Genomic DNA, 14675 nt, shown 5'->3' with positions numbered 1-14675 from the left:
CTGATGAATTATTATGTTGAGTTACAGACTTTATTATTTGAATGAAATTAATGGTGAAGCGAAAATACAAGGGCTACTTCCAGGGCCGTATCCAAGGACTGGGGGTTACTCGATTTGAACCCTCTTCCCCAAATTTTCGTCTGGCTCTTATTAAAGTAGCAAAAACACACGTAAACAAATTTTGATGCGATTTGTAAAGCTTTTTTTTTTGCCTCTCTCCGAACAGTCTCGGATGCGACCCTGGTTACTTCACGTAGACACGTTTCTAAGACTACACTGGTTATACGCGACGCTAGGTTTAAAAAAGAAGAAGAAGAAGAATACAAGTAACGAGGGTGGTTTTCAGCCAGTTGATAAAAACGGATATTTCATTGTTTGAACTGAATCGACCTTTCGACTTTTTGAACTGAACTAGAAGAAGACGGAGAGTTTCCTCTAATATTTCTTCTGTCTCATACATAACTGAATATGAAGATCTTTTTCGTTAAAAACTGAACTTCCTATGTTCCCACATTTTAAAAATACTTATTGCTGTGCAAGTTTCCACTTAACCAATTCAAACAGTCAGATTTCATGTTCACTGTTCTTGGTACTTGAAGTTCTAAGGCCTTAGATCGACTAATACAAATATGAAGTGCCTGAAAGACCTCATCGGTGAGACCTTGGATCTAGAAAAGAGCTTCCATTGACACTGTCAAATAGTTTGTCAAAAAAAGGTGTAAATCTGTGCACTGCCTTTTGCCTTTGAATTAATTACATATTTCTTGGCATAAGATCTAAGTACGGAGCACACGGAATGGCTGAAAACCTAAGCTGCTAATTTTACTTTCTTTTTGTCACTATTGGATGGAAACACGTGATGCGGGCTAAGACGTAGGGCAGCCATGCTTCTATAACGGGAATCGATTTTAGAAAGGTTAATAATATCAACCCACGACGCTTAGCTATCTTCAAACAAAATGACATTTTTCAGCAGATTATTCCTGACTCTTTTCAATAAGTGGGGCAGATCATAAATTTAATATACTTGTTCTCCACTGGCCTCAAAAAATGTTGTTTTTTTTTCACTGACACCAAGATTCTTTGCAAGTCCCCTGAAGTTTCCCCTCTGATCAGAGATCAAAGCCTTGACTTGTAGTCAATATTTTTACACCGCTGACCACATTATTTAATCAAAGTTAGCAGCTGGTCACCTTTTGGCCCTTTCTCAGTAAAATATTAACCAACTGGCTGCCTCTATTTATCCGTAATGCCTTGGAACATGAAAATTGTTGCAAATTGTACGTACTTTCCACCACTACCAAGTCTGGTAATGGCATCCCTAAATCGATTGTGTAAATTAATCCAGGTTTCAGTAATATGCCATCCACAGCTAATGTGCAATATCTATCAGCTTGTGTCTCAAGTTTAGCTTCTAGCAATTGGAATACGTACTAAGCCATTTCGCACTTCGAGTGTTCTTAAATATCTACGAAGAGTCGGAACCGAAGGCATCTGAAAAAGAGCAGCTCTCATTATTGTTGCATATTTTGAGGGTGAATTGAAGTAGGGTGACCAAGCGATTTTTTTCTAATCTTCTGTATATGATAGACGTTTTTTCCTCTCCGAATTTCAGACTGGATCATCCTTGGTGTAAAACCAGTAAGATGGGTGTCTGCTACATCAAGAATCCTTTCTTTTTGATAGCTTCAAAAAACTGTTTCAGTTTTGGTTTCACTCTGCAATTTCTAGCATGACATCTCGATACTATTTTTTCTTGGTTCTTGATGTTTTGTCTAAACCTCTTCGCGAGGAGTATACCTAAGTTGACTTTGTATCATTGTCTTCTTCGAGCTTGGAAACTGCTCCCTGCACCTTTCTACCCTGTCCCCCATCCCTAATTTTCCACCTATTGAGTTTTGAGACAGCTCGTCAAACAACCTTTTAACTTTTTCTAGGCAAGGGTGAGTTGTTCGGTACAGAGCCCTTTCCTTTTTGGCGTTGTTCCTATTCTAGGAGTTGCATCAAACTGGTTAGATGAGGTAGAAGCGTTTGCCGCCATTAAGAAAAAGCCTCCTTCTTCCCGGTCTAGCAAGGTCATCACTGATTTCATGAACTCTACCCAGTCTGAAAGAATGGCATACCCGGTTTAGTCCTTCTGGGGAACTTCTGGATTCAAATTACCAGTTGCGACGAAGGAACAGCTAGAAAGCGGCAGCAAAAATCTACTTTGTTTAGAAGAATCAGCTATCTTTGAAGAATGGGACACGTTTTCTTCTTCATTGATGGTCTCTAAGGCAGGAACGAAAGTGAAATTAACTTCATTCAGCTTGTGACTTTTTGGAATTGCAACCATAGAATCACTTAAGTTTGCTGTGACACCCTCTTTTAAGGTCTTGGACTCCTTCCTCACAACACAGTTTGTTTGCAGAAACAGCGTCTGGCCTTCGATGTCTTCCGTCAAGAAACTCTTCCTCACGAACAAGGTCCGATGGACCAAAATGGCGGTTGCATACAACGGCATACTTCCTTATATAAGTAGTAAAATCGGTTTTTCCCAAAATGTCTTCCCGGCCACATACTGTTAGCCATTCTGTTGCCCTGGAAAATCTATCGTAAAATTTAGCGGCTTAAATCTTTGAAATATATCACTAAAAATGTATTATTCCTTGTAGTTTCCCTTTAGAAAAAAGTTTTAGAAATATTCTAGAAATTGTGCAAAGGTCTAAGATTGTATAGACTCGGCAGTAAGAAGTGCCATTTTATATATTTACCGGTAGACAAACTGGATAAATATTCTCGAGCGGGATTTTCTAGCGTAAAGCCCCTGAAGTTTTTGAATATACCACTAAAATGTGTATTTGTTTTTAGGTTTGCCTCTCATGTATCTTTGCTAGAAAATAAAAAACTATTACTTTTTAGTTTGACATATCTGATAGGAGAGAAGGTGGGGTTAAAGAAAAAAATAACACGAGGACCCCATTATACGGAGATGATGATTTTGTGCGAATTTCTTTCTCGTTTTGAAAAGGAAATTATTGTCGCACGAAATTCTGCTTTTGGACCGATAGAAAACCCTAATCTTAGAAAAAATAGAAGTGGCAACACTATATTTATCAATAGCTAAGAAAAAAATTACGTCAATTGCACAACTTCCTCCGGAGGTCTTGAGGATCTTTTATAGCGTTATGAACAAAACTTCATGTTTTTTGTGCAACTTGTGAGAAACGAAGAGGATTCCACAAAGAGATTCAAAAACAGAAAGGGGCATACAAAAATTATGTTAGCTACCGCTCAAAGCCTAAGCGAGGACAGTTTTCTTAGAAAGCGAAGCTAATTATGGCAAGACAGCTAAAACGAAAACTGAATGTAAAGAATCAAAATACAAAACTCGACACCCTCCCTTTATTGAGAAAAGAAAATCCTAGAAATGTGCATGATTATTAAGCTAAAGCATATTGTGCAAGTAAGACCATTGTTGGATCTAATGATTGGGTCATACCCCCTCGCTCTGGCTCCAAATATGCCCTGGACCAAAAAAGAAGTTTTTTAGTAACTGACAATAAACTTCCTAACTAGAATGATTAAATAATTTTAAATAGTCTTAACACTATTTAATTAATAAATAAACGTTATTAAGAAACGTTTTAAGTTTTATACCAAACTTGCACTTAACCCGAAACTGGAAAGATCAATAGGAACCAAAACTCTAAAAAATTGAATTTTGATATCAATAGCTACATCAAAAGAATCGCATTTTAATGCTGATTTTAAATATATAAGTTTCATCAAGTTTAGTCTTAGCCATCAAAAGTTACGAGCCTGAGAAAATTTGCCTTATTTAGGAAAATAGGGGGAAACACCCCCTAAAAGTCGTAGGATGTTAACGAAAATGACACCATCAGATTCAGCGTATCAGAGAACCCTACTGTAGAAGTTTCAAGCTCCTATCTACAAAAATGTGGAATTTTGCATTTTTTGCCAGAAGACAAATCACGGGTGCGTGTTTATTTGTTTGTTTTTTTTTTTTTTTTTTTTTTCCCAGGGGTCATCGTATCGACCAAGTGGTCCTAGAATGTCGCAAGAGGGCTCATTCTAACGGAAATGAAAAGTTCTAGTGCCCTTGTTAAATGATCAAAAAAATTGGAGGGCATCTAGGCCCCCTCCCACGCTCATTTTTTTCCCAAAGTCAACGGATCAAAATTTTGAGATAGCCATTTTGTTTAGCATAGTCGAAAATCATAATAACTATGTTTTTGGGGATGACTTACTCCCCCACAGTCCCTGGGGGAGGGGTTGCAAGTTACAAACTTCAACCAGTGTTTACATATAATAATGGTTATTGGGAAGTGTACAGATGTTTTCAGGTTTTTTTTTGGTTTTGGGGGTAGGGTTGAGGGAGGTGGCTATGTGGGAGGATCTTTCCTTGGAGAAATATGCCATGGGGGAAAAAATTCAATGAAAAGGGCGCAGGACGAATGTGGTCACGTTAGAAAAAAATGTCAAATTAAGAGCTTAACATACAATGCTGGGTGTTCGGAGCCTCTCTATTATGGAGTATAATTTGAAAATAACACAACTATACGAGCGATAAAACATATATACCACAACCATAACTCAACTAACGAAAGAACTGCTAAGAGATAACACAACTATAAAGCGAAAACAGGTGAAAACTAACGGGAAAATAAACGAACTAAGAGGTGGAAGGGGCCCAGAGAAAAAATATAATCCTTTTTCAATTTTGAGCCTAACTTCCGCAAAGGAGTAATAATGTCAGAAGCCCCGAAATACCGAATTATTTTCTTTTCAAACAGTTCGTGGTAAGGAACTGTAGTAAGGGGCGACCCGGCTCAATAGTAAACGAAATTCTAAAAAACTGAATTTTGATGCTAAAAGATACACCAAAAGAATCGAATTTTTACGCTGATTCTAAATATATAAGTTTCAATTAATTTAGTCTTTGTCATCAAAAGTTACGAGCCTGAGAAAATTTGTCCTATTTTGGAAAAAAGGGGGAAATATCCCCTAAAAGTCATAGAATCTTAACGAAAATCACACTATCGCATTCGGTATATCAGAGAACTCTATAGCAAAAATTTCAAGCTCCTATCTAAAAAAAGTGGAATTTTGTATTTCTTGCCAGAAGACAAATCACGGGTGCGTGTTTATTTGTTTTTTGTTTTTTTTCCCAGGGGTCATCTTATCGACCAAGTGGTCCTAGAATGTCGCGAGAGGGCTCATTCTAACGGAAATGAAAAGTTCTAGTGTCCTTTTTAAGTGACCAAAAAAATTGGAGGGCAAATAGGCCCCCTCCCATGCTCATTTTTTTCCAAAAGTCAACAGATTAAAATTTTAAGATAGCCATTTTGTTCAGCATAGTCGAAAACCATAATAACTATGTCTTTGGGAATGACTTACTCCCCCACAATCTCTGAGGGAGGGGCTGCAAGTTACAAACTTTGACCAATGTTTACATATAGTAATGGTTATTGGGAAGTGTACAGAAGTTTTCATGGGGATTTTTTGGTTTGGGGGGTGGGGTTGATGGGAGAGGGCTTTGTGGGAGGATCTTTCCTTTGAGGAATATGTCATAGGGGAAGAAAAATTCAATGAAAAGGGCGCAGGATTTTCTAGCATTACTATAAAAAAACAATGTAAAAATAAACATGAAAACATTTTTTCAAATGAAAGTAAGGAATAGCATTGAAATTTAAAACGAACAGAGATTATTACGCATATGAGGGGTTCTAAAAATACTTTAGCATAAAGAGCGAGGTATTTAGGAGGAGATAAATACCTCGCTCTTTATGCAAAAATATTTTTAGTGATTTCAACTATTTATTCTACGGCCTTTTTTATTCAGGGGTCATTCTTAAAGAATTGGGACAAAACTTACGATTTAGTGTAAAGAGCGAGGTATTAATGAGGGTACAAACCCCCTCGTACACATAATAAAAATATAAGAATATAAAAGTTTGTTACGTAAGTTAATTCTTAAGTTACGTATATTTTTTGCTAATAAAAACGTTCGTTGAATATTAAAAGTTCTAGTAGCCTTTTTAAGTAACCGAAAAATTGGAGGGCAGCTAGGCCTCCTTCCCCACCCCTTATTTCTCAAAATCGTCTGATCAAAACTAAGAGAAAGCCATTTAGCCAAAAAAAAAAAAATTAATATACTAATTTCATTTCAATAATTTATGTGCGGAGAGCCAAAATCAAACATGCATTAATTCAAAAACGTTCAGAAATTAAATAAAAAAAACTAGTTTTTTTAACTGAAAGTAAGGAGCGACATTAGAACTTAAAACGAACAGAAATTACTCCGTATATGAAATGGGTTGTCCCCTCCGCAGTCCCACGCTCTTTACGCTAAAGTTTTTAATTGTTTTAAAAAGTAGAATTGTGGCAAAGAGTCAAACTTTAGCGTAAAGAGCGTGGGACTGCGGAGGGGACAACCCATTTCATATACGGAGTATTTTCTGTTCGTTTTAAGTTCTAATGTCGCTCCTTACTTTCAATTAAAAAAAACTAGTTTTTTTTATTTAATAATGAGAAGAATCGTGAGGATTAACTTGACGAGTTTTAAAAGTGCTTTCCGAAGAGAAGTCTTACGTAATATGCAAGTTTGTGGCAGAATATTTACAGCAGTAATAACAACAAGCATTACTTTATATTCTTCTTACAATATAAATACAATTCTTTCGATGTCCTTCAGTTTTCTGAAAACTCATTAAGAATTTCAAGACAGACAGCTCTTAACAGACGTTTGGCAATTTCTTGAATAGGGCTATTCCACCAGTTATTAGAAGAAAAACAAAGGTCGTACATCAAATTTCGAAGGACATTTTTATGGCAAAAAACGAGCACAAAGAAGAAAAATTCAAAGGAATATTTTTCCTTACCAAGAAGAAAAAGTGTTGACGCTCTAAGGTGCAATATTCCTACCTAAAACCACAGATTATTGTGAAGCCCAATAGAAATCTGTGCTAAAACTATTAGTTTGACCATGTGTGGTATAATACTTTGTGGCAAATTTCAAATAGTCCCGCCATATCGTGAATCCATATCCGAATTTCCGGATAAATCCGAATTTCCGGAATTTTATGAAATTCTGGGTATTTTTCTGTTGCAGTGCTGATTAGAAGTTAGCACTATGAATTTCCGTATTTGCTATAATTTAATCCACCACCCCCTCTTTTAGAAACCACGGATAGGCCAATCAGTTAAGTCGTACATGTGAGATGGGACAGTAGCGAACCTCTTCGCCGGCTTATAACATTTCTTTTTGCTTTCCCAATTATGTATGTATGTATGTATTTATTTATAACCCATCATACAAAATAATGAAGTGATGGGATGAATGCAAATTCGCACCATTATTCAGTGACTGTCAAATATACAAGGGGCCGCTGATGGTAGGTTAAATGGGAGGAGCTTGTATACGCGCCGAGAATGTAGTAGCCAAATATAAATGAGTTTTATTATCCTGTCAAAATGTATCTACAGTGGTTTGAGTCCTGTAGAATTGCGAACATCATAGGTTTCCCACCATCGTTGGCTACATAATGTTCTCGAGTCGAACGACGAATCCCAATACAGATTGCTTTTTTTTAACTTTCGACTGCTGTGCGGTTGCTCTACCAATTTGGATTTAGATCTGGGCATAGTACTCTTCATTATTTGGTTGCATTGTTTGATACTATCCTTAAGCACTTAGAAAATAATGGGGTCTATGTTGATGCAGTATTTGCAGACATAGTTAAGGCTTTTGATAGTCTTGATCATAATGTAGTTGTGGAAGAAGCAAAGGCTATAGGTGCCCGTCCATTTGTTGTACGAATGCTCGCTAGTTTTCTTTTTGAAAGATCTCAGTGTGTTCAACTCCCTGATCATGAGCCATCTGAATTTGTAAATATTTTTTGTGGTTCGCCTCAAGGTACTAAATTATGCCCGCTTTCTTTTCTTATTGTTTTTAACCGTATTTTAATAACAATTCGTGAGCGTTTTGAGTTTGCTGATGATTTAACTGTTTTATCACTGCGATTAAGCCCTCCGACTACTGAACAGTCTGACTTGATTGAAATCTATCATGATCTAAAAGCTGAATTAGGAAAGGTAAAACTGACGGTCAGTGAAACTAAGAGCTCTTATATGACGTTTTCCTTCCTAAAGGGTAACAACCACCTCATAATTCCATACTGCCGACAAAGAAAACTGTTAAAATACTTGGGATACTTTTGGACGATGATTTAAGATGGAATTCCCACGTTGACTATCTGACTAAAAATGGCGCCTCGCTTTTACATTCATTTTCCAACCTAAAAAGATTTGGTATGCCAACTGAGGTTTTAAAGTCTGTATATTGTAGCTATGTTAGACCTTCTCTTGAGTATGCATGTCCTGCCTGGCATCCGGAATTGACAAAGATCAAACAGATAGACTTGAGACGATTCAAAAAAGAGATGTAAAAATTATACTGGGACAAAACAACACAACATACGAGGATGTACTAAAGCAACTCAATTTGGACTCACTTGATAGTTGTAGACATGGCTTAACATATGGATTTGGACTAAATTGTTTGAATTTCCCAACTCATTGTCATCTACTACCCAACCTTGAGAGCCCCCCAACCGAAGGACCAGTTACTAGACTCCGACAAATAAAAAAGAACTGTCCACAGTTACTGACTTTCTCAGCCTATAGTACTGATAGACATCGTAAATCATGTGTTCCATATTTTACCCGTCATTTTAATAATATTGACATGACTAATATTTAATGTTTGATTAATATGTTTATGATTAATAAAATGTTTGATTAAATTTTCCTGCGAGTGTTTTTGAAGGTACAAATTATTTCTGTCATGACTTGCTAGTGCTAGCTCCGGCTATTGTAGTGAATAAATATATTCTATTCTATACCAAACGATCATAGTTGGCAAAATTGAGATTAAAGAAAAAATATATGCTAATTTATGGATTAATATATATATTTTATACTAAAACATAATACAAATGTATTACATAGAATATAATATATATTATTCCATGGGAAATACTTGGCTACGGGTTTTGCACAAGTCATTTGGTTAGTCTTTAATTACGATCATATTTTTTTAAATGTGTCTCGTGGGAAAAAAATTATTATATGAGAAATAATTTAATAGAATATATATTATATAAAAATAATATATGTAGTAAAAAAAATCACCAATACAACAGCACAAACACAGAAACAAACACCACAGGACCAAAGAAATATAAACTATAAGAAATAATAAATAATATATAACATTTAATAAATAATATTAGTAAATAATTTATAAAACGATAAATAACAAAAAATATAAAAACAAAAAAGAGAGACAAAAGGAGAAAGGAAGACTGTTTTTCTACTTTTGTAATTAATATAGATCAGAACGTGAACGAGGTCGTAACCCTACTCATCCATCCAATTACATAGGTCAAACAGCATAACCATACACAATCAACCGTAAAGAATAATCCATGGACAGGCAGTCGTGTCGTAAGTAAGTTTAAGTCGTCATATACCGAATATTTAAAACTATAAATCAAACAAATAGTTCAAAGGCGACCACCCAAAACAAGGGCTCATGAGGAGAATACACACTTATAAAAAATATATTGGTGTCTTTCAGCCTTTGGATGTGTCCTGAATGATGCTTGAAGAAAAGAAGGGATCTAATGTCTAAAACAAAATCAAGCTAGTTTTGGGTATGAAAATATAAAGTGAGTGACAATTCACCCAAATATCACCTTTTTAGCCTGTGAGGGCGGGAGGGGGCCTTTGTGTCTCTTTATGTCTTCTTCAAGAATAGCTATATTTGGAACCTTCAGAGTACAGTTATCCTTTAAAATACTCATTTCTGTTTACCCATTTCAGGTGTCTAAGACAATTGCCCGCGGAGGGCCTCGTGCCCAAATTGCGATTCCTGCTCAAGGCGTGATTGAATTCCGAGACGCCTTGACAGATTTATTGGAAGAATTCGGTACAGACGATGGTGGGTTTAAAGGCGAGCTTCCTGAAGGCAGGCATATGCGTGTTGAAAATAAGAATTTCTATTTTGACATTGGACAGAACAACAGAGGCATCTATATGCGTGTTTCTGAGGTATACTAGCTGAAATGACCTGTTTTTCATTTTCAGGCTCATTTCTTTGTTTCGTCATGGCTGGCCAGTTCGGCTTTAGATCTTTTATGTGCTCATAGTCATTGTTTATGTTCGAGCCTCTGTACAGACAAAAGCACTGTAGAGGGAAAAAAGAAAAAGAAAAACATGTTCAAAAGAAAAGAATTTCATTTTTAAACAGCGAAAACATTTAAATTATTCTTCCGATCATTCCGTCAAAAACTAATAATGTTAAGGACGGCAAACCTTCGGACAATAGTCGATTTTATTACTTTGATCTGCAAATCTATAAGATCGTATAATTATAATATATAATTATTATTATATATTATAATTATAATATATAATTATTATTATATATTATAATTATAATATGTATATAATATATATATTATGATATATAATTATAAGATGTATTATAATTATTATATTTATAATAATTATATAATAACAATTATAATAATTATAATAATATACATAATAATTATAATATATGATATAATTATAATATATAATATAACATAATTATAATATATAATATAAGATCGTATAATAATCGTATAGTCTATAAGATCGATATATTTTCTATATGAAATATTAAGAGTACCATGACTTCGGGAAACATTATGAATCCAGTTAGGGATACTAAGGCAGTACCATCAAACCTGAATAATAATAATCAGGTTTGCTGTATGTCAGAGGAGAGGAAAAGTTCCAATTAGGTGTGAAAAAAGAAAATTATGTAATATAAAAATCGAGTTATACAGTAAATTAAGCGTTCTCTTATCAAATTGGCCCTTACCCTGGCCAAGATTCTGTAAAGCAAAAACCGCAGTACATAATAGATTAAGAGTGTTCTTTTATTAAATTTGGACCTTTATGCCGGCCAAAGTTACGTAAAGCAAAAACCGCAGTACATAGCAGATCAAGCATTCTTATATTAAATTGGACCTTTACCCTGGCCAAAGTTCCCTAATGCGAAAACTGAGGTACATAGTAGATTAAGCGTTCTCTTATCAAATTGGCCCTTACCCTGGCAATAATTCCGCAAAACAAAAACCGCAGTACATAGTAGATTAAGCGTTCTTTTATCAAATTGGCCCTTACACTGGCCAAAATTCCGTAATGCGAAAACTGCGGTCTATATTTTATTAAGCGTTCTCTTATCAAATTAGCCCTTACTCTGGCCGAAGTTCCGTAAAGCAAAACCACAGTATATAGCAGGTGAAGCGTTTAAGCGTTCTCGTATCAACTTGGCCCCTGCCCTGGCCAAAATTTCGTAAAGCAAAATACGCAGTACATGGTAGATTAAGCATTCTTTTATTAAATTGGAGCTTTATTCTGGCTTAAATTTCGTAATGTGAAAACTGCTGTGTATAGTAGATTAAGCGTTCTCTTATCAAATTGGCCCATACACCGGCCAAAATTCCATAAAATAAAACCACAGTACATAGTAGATTAAGCGTTCTTTTATTAAAACGGACCTTTACCCTGACCAAAATTTCTTAGTGCGAAAACTGCAGTATATAGTAGATTAAGCGTTCTATTGTCAAAATGGCCCTTTACCCTGGCTAAAATTCCGTGATGCAAAACCGCGTTATATACTAGTTTAAGCGTTTTATTATCAAATTTGCCGTTCATGTAGGGCAAAATCCGTAGGATTTCTTAGTTCCTTGGTTATCCAAATATTCGCTGCTAAGCTGAAGCAATCAGGCGTCCGGTTCTAGTCTAGTATCCTAGAATATTGGGAATGGCGGATTTTTACAATCGGAAAGCTTCCTTTGTAATTGTCTATACCATTTGTAGTAAATATTGGTTTCCATATACATGTCTGGCTAGAATTTCTTTTTGAATTCCATAAATACCTATCTAGAATCCTTATGTCTAGAATACTAGAATAAATTAATTCATTTATTGAAAAACCCGTCAAATCGACACTCAACAAGACAGAGAATTTAAGAAATTAAGGAGAAAAGTAGCAAAAACGACTACACTGACAGAAAAAAACAAAAAAGAGATCCAAAAATACAAAAAGAAGAAGAGTTGAAATATAAAACATTTGAAGATAGGGCGAAAATTAACCTTTCAGGCCACAATTTATTTCCGTTTTTTAGTAACAGTTCTGGCTCTTCATGATTTATAGGCTAATCTATTTAGCAAGTGTTTTTTAAGTGTTGGATCAACATTTGATAGGTTTTGATTGTAAATGTTATCATTTGTTTTTTCTTTATATTATATTGTAGCGTACTCCTCATTTTTTGAGGGAAATAAAGAAAATAAAATAATAAAATAAATAAAATAAAATCACTGAATGAACAGAAAAGTAGCAAAAACAACTACACTGATATTAAAAAAAACGGAAAAGAGATCTAAAAATACAAAAAGATTAAAAGCTGCAAATAAAATCACTGAATGAGCAGAAAAGTAACAAAAGCAACTACTCTGACGGAAAATCAAAAGAATAAAAATAAAATAAAAATAAACTTGCAAATAAAATCACTGTATGAACAGATTGAATCAGTCGAATGAATCGGCTTTTCTTTTGTGCTTCGATATTCGTTTAGTGACAACGGCGTCTGTATCAGCGACTTTAATTTGGCAGTAACTTGCATATTCCTTTAACATGTGATATTCGTGTAACGTGATTTTAACGCGATTTGTGTGTTACACGTGATAACGTGTAACGCGATTTGTAACGTGATATTCCTTTATCACGGAGGCAGATGATGCAATTATTTCGAAAAACTATATATTGATATAATTTGGTTCTGGTCAGCTTTAGTGAGAAGTTTTCTGAAGGGGGTATTAAGGAAGAGCGACAGCGATGTAAATGCTTTCTAGAAGTGGCCTGTTGAATCGGAGCTGTCGGTGTTTAATGTCTGGATGGAATCAACTTTATCAAATATATTTAATAGTGATGTTCGTGTAGATATCTGCCTAGAGTTTCTTTCAAAAATTCACGAATATCTATCGAGAATTCATGCCTGGCTGGCACTGATTTTATCATTTACCTTTAATAATGGTGTTCATATTGATGTCTGGATAGAATTTATGTCTAGAACTCATGAATATCTATCTAGACTTTCTATGTTCAGAATTCAGAAGACAGTCTAGAATTGTTCTGGCACTATCTATATCATATCTTCTAAATCTAATTGAGGTGTTTATATATATGTATAGCTATTATTTATGTTTGTAATTCATGAAAATGAATCCTATCTAGACTTTTTATAATAGTATATTTAAAACCTCTAAACATACAAAAATGTGCTTAAAGGAGTATGGAGTGAGATAAAATGAAAAACGAGAAAGAAACGTACAAATAAAAACACCAATAAACATAATAAAAAAAACACTTCTCGTCACACTAAAAATACACTAGGAATGGCTCACAAACGACTAATTCAACCCAAGAGAAAATATATGACTTTTTCAGATCGCTGTCTGACTCTGCTTACTAATACACCCATTTTATCGTATATCTCAAAAACTCCGTAGCCTTTGGTGATATAACGGTCACGAGACTAGGTAGGAACACGGAGAAAATTATTTACAAAGTTTGAAGACAGACCGAATTTGTTGACGCTCCGACATGGTAAAAAAAACCATCCATAGTGGCACCAGAAAAAACACATGAGGGGGGACGAGCTATAAAGCCGTTAAGCGTTCTCTTGACAAATTGGCAAATTTTCCAATTGGCCAACTCTCCTTAAATATTTCTCATCTTCTCACTCAACACTATAATTGCTAGTGACCGTGTTGCTTAAATCAAGGTCCTGAATGCAAGCCCGAGGCACATACAGAGGCAGAAATTGTGTGCAGGCCAACCTGAATATATGAATCGGGAGTGTATGTCTGGAATTCTAGAATTCAGAACGCATTTTAGAGTTCAGGATGCATTCTAGAATTCATGTCTGGCCGGCATTATGTTTATCTTGTATATTTGATATTAGTGCGTATGCACATGTTTGGCTAGAATTTATGGCCAAAAATCATGAATATCTATCTAGAATTCCTATGTCTAGAAGTCTAGAATTCATGTCCGGATGGCACAGTCTTTATCGTATGAGTATGGATATGTCTAGAATATAATACCTGAAAATGTGGTTGATCATGTATCCATATTTAGACATGGAAATCTCATTAGACCTATACGTCAAAGGTGCTTAAAAGGTCAAACCTCTGATGATTTACTTTTATCATACCAAAAACCCAAAGCTCTATTTTGATTTGTTGTTTATAGACAAACTGGAAAGCAAAATCAACCAATGGAGTTGGAGGGAGCATGTTTGATATTTGTCATAGGCACTGGCTGATTTGCTTTCCACTTCATTCGTAAGATACTAACACACTAGACTAAAACGGCTATATATATATATATATATATATATATATATATATATATATATATATATATATATATATATATATATATATATACATATTGGTCATATATATATATATATATATATATATATATATATATATATATATATATACATATTGGTCATATATATATATATATATATATATATATATAT

The 14675-nt window shown here is 34.7% G+C and overlaps 1 protein-coding gene across 1 annotated transcript in view; it reads left to right on the top strand.

The window, feature by feature from the left end:
• Positions 1-14675, top strand: part of LOC136033176 (transcriptional regulator protein Pur-beta-like) — a 40830-nt gene that overhangs the window by 15110 nt on the left and 11045 nt on the right. Inside the window, exon 3 of the mRNA XM_065713870.1 lies at positions 9889-10116. Coding sequence (XP_065569942.1) covers positions 9889-10116 — 228 coding nt within the window. The remainder of the gene's footprint in view (positions 1-9888; positions 10117-14675) is intronic.

Source organism: Artemia franciscana, chromosome 11 (genome assembly GCF_032884065.1).
Source record: "Artemia franciscana chromosome 11, ASM3288406v1, whole genome shotgun sequence".
NCBI classification, from domain to species: Eukaryota; Metazoa; Arthropoda; class Branchiopoda; order Anostraca; family Artemiidae; genus Artemia; species Artemia franciscana.
Note: the sequence above shows the minus strand (reverse complement) of the source record. Positions and strands in the feature narration are given on the sequence as shown.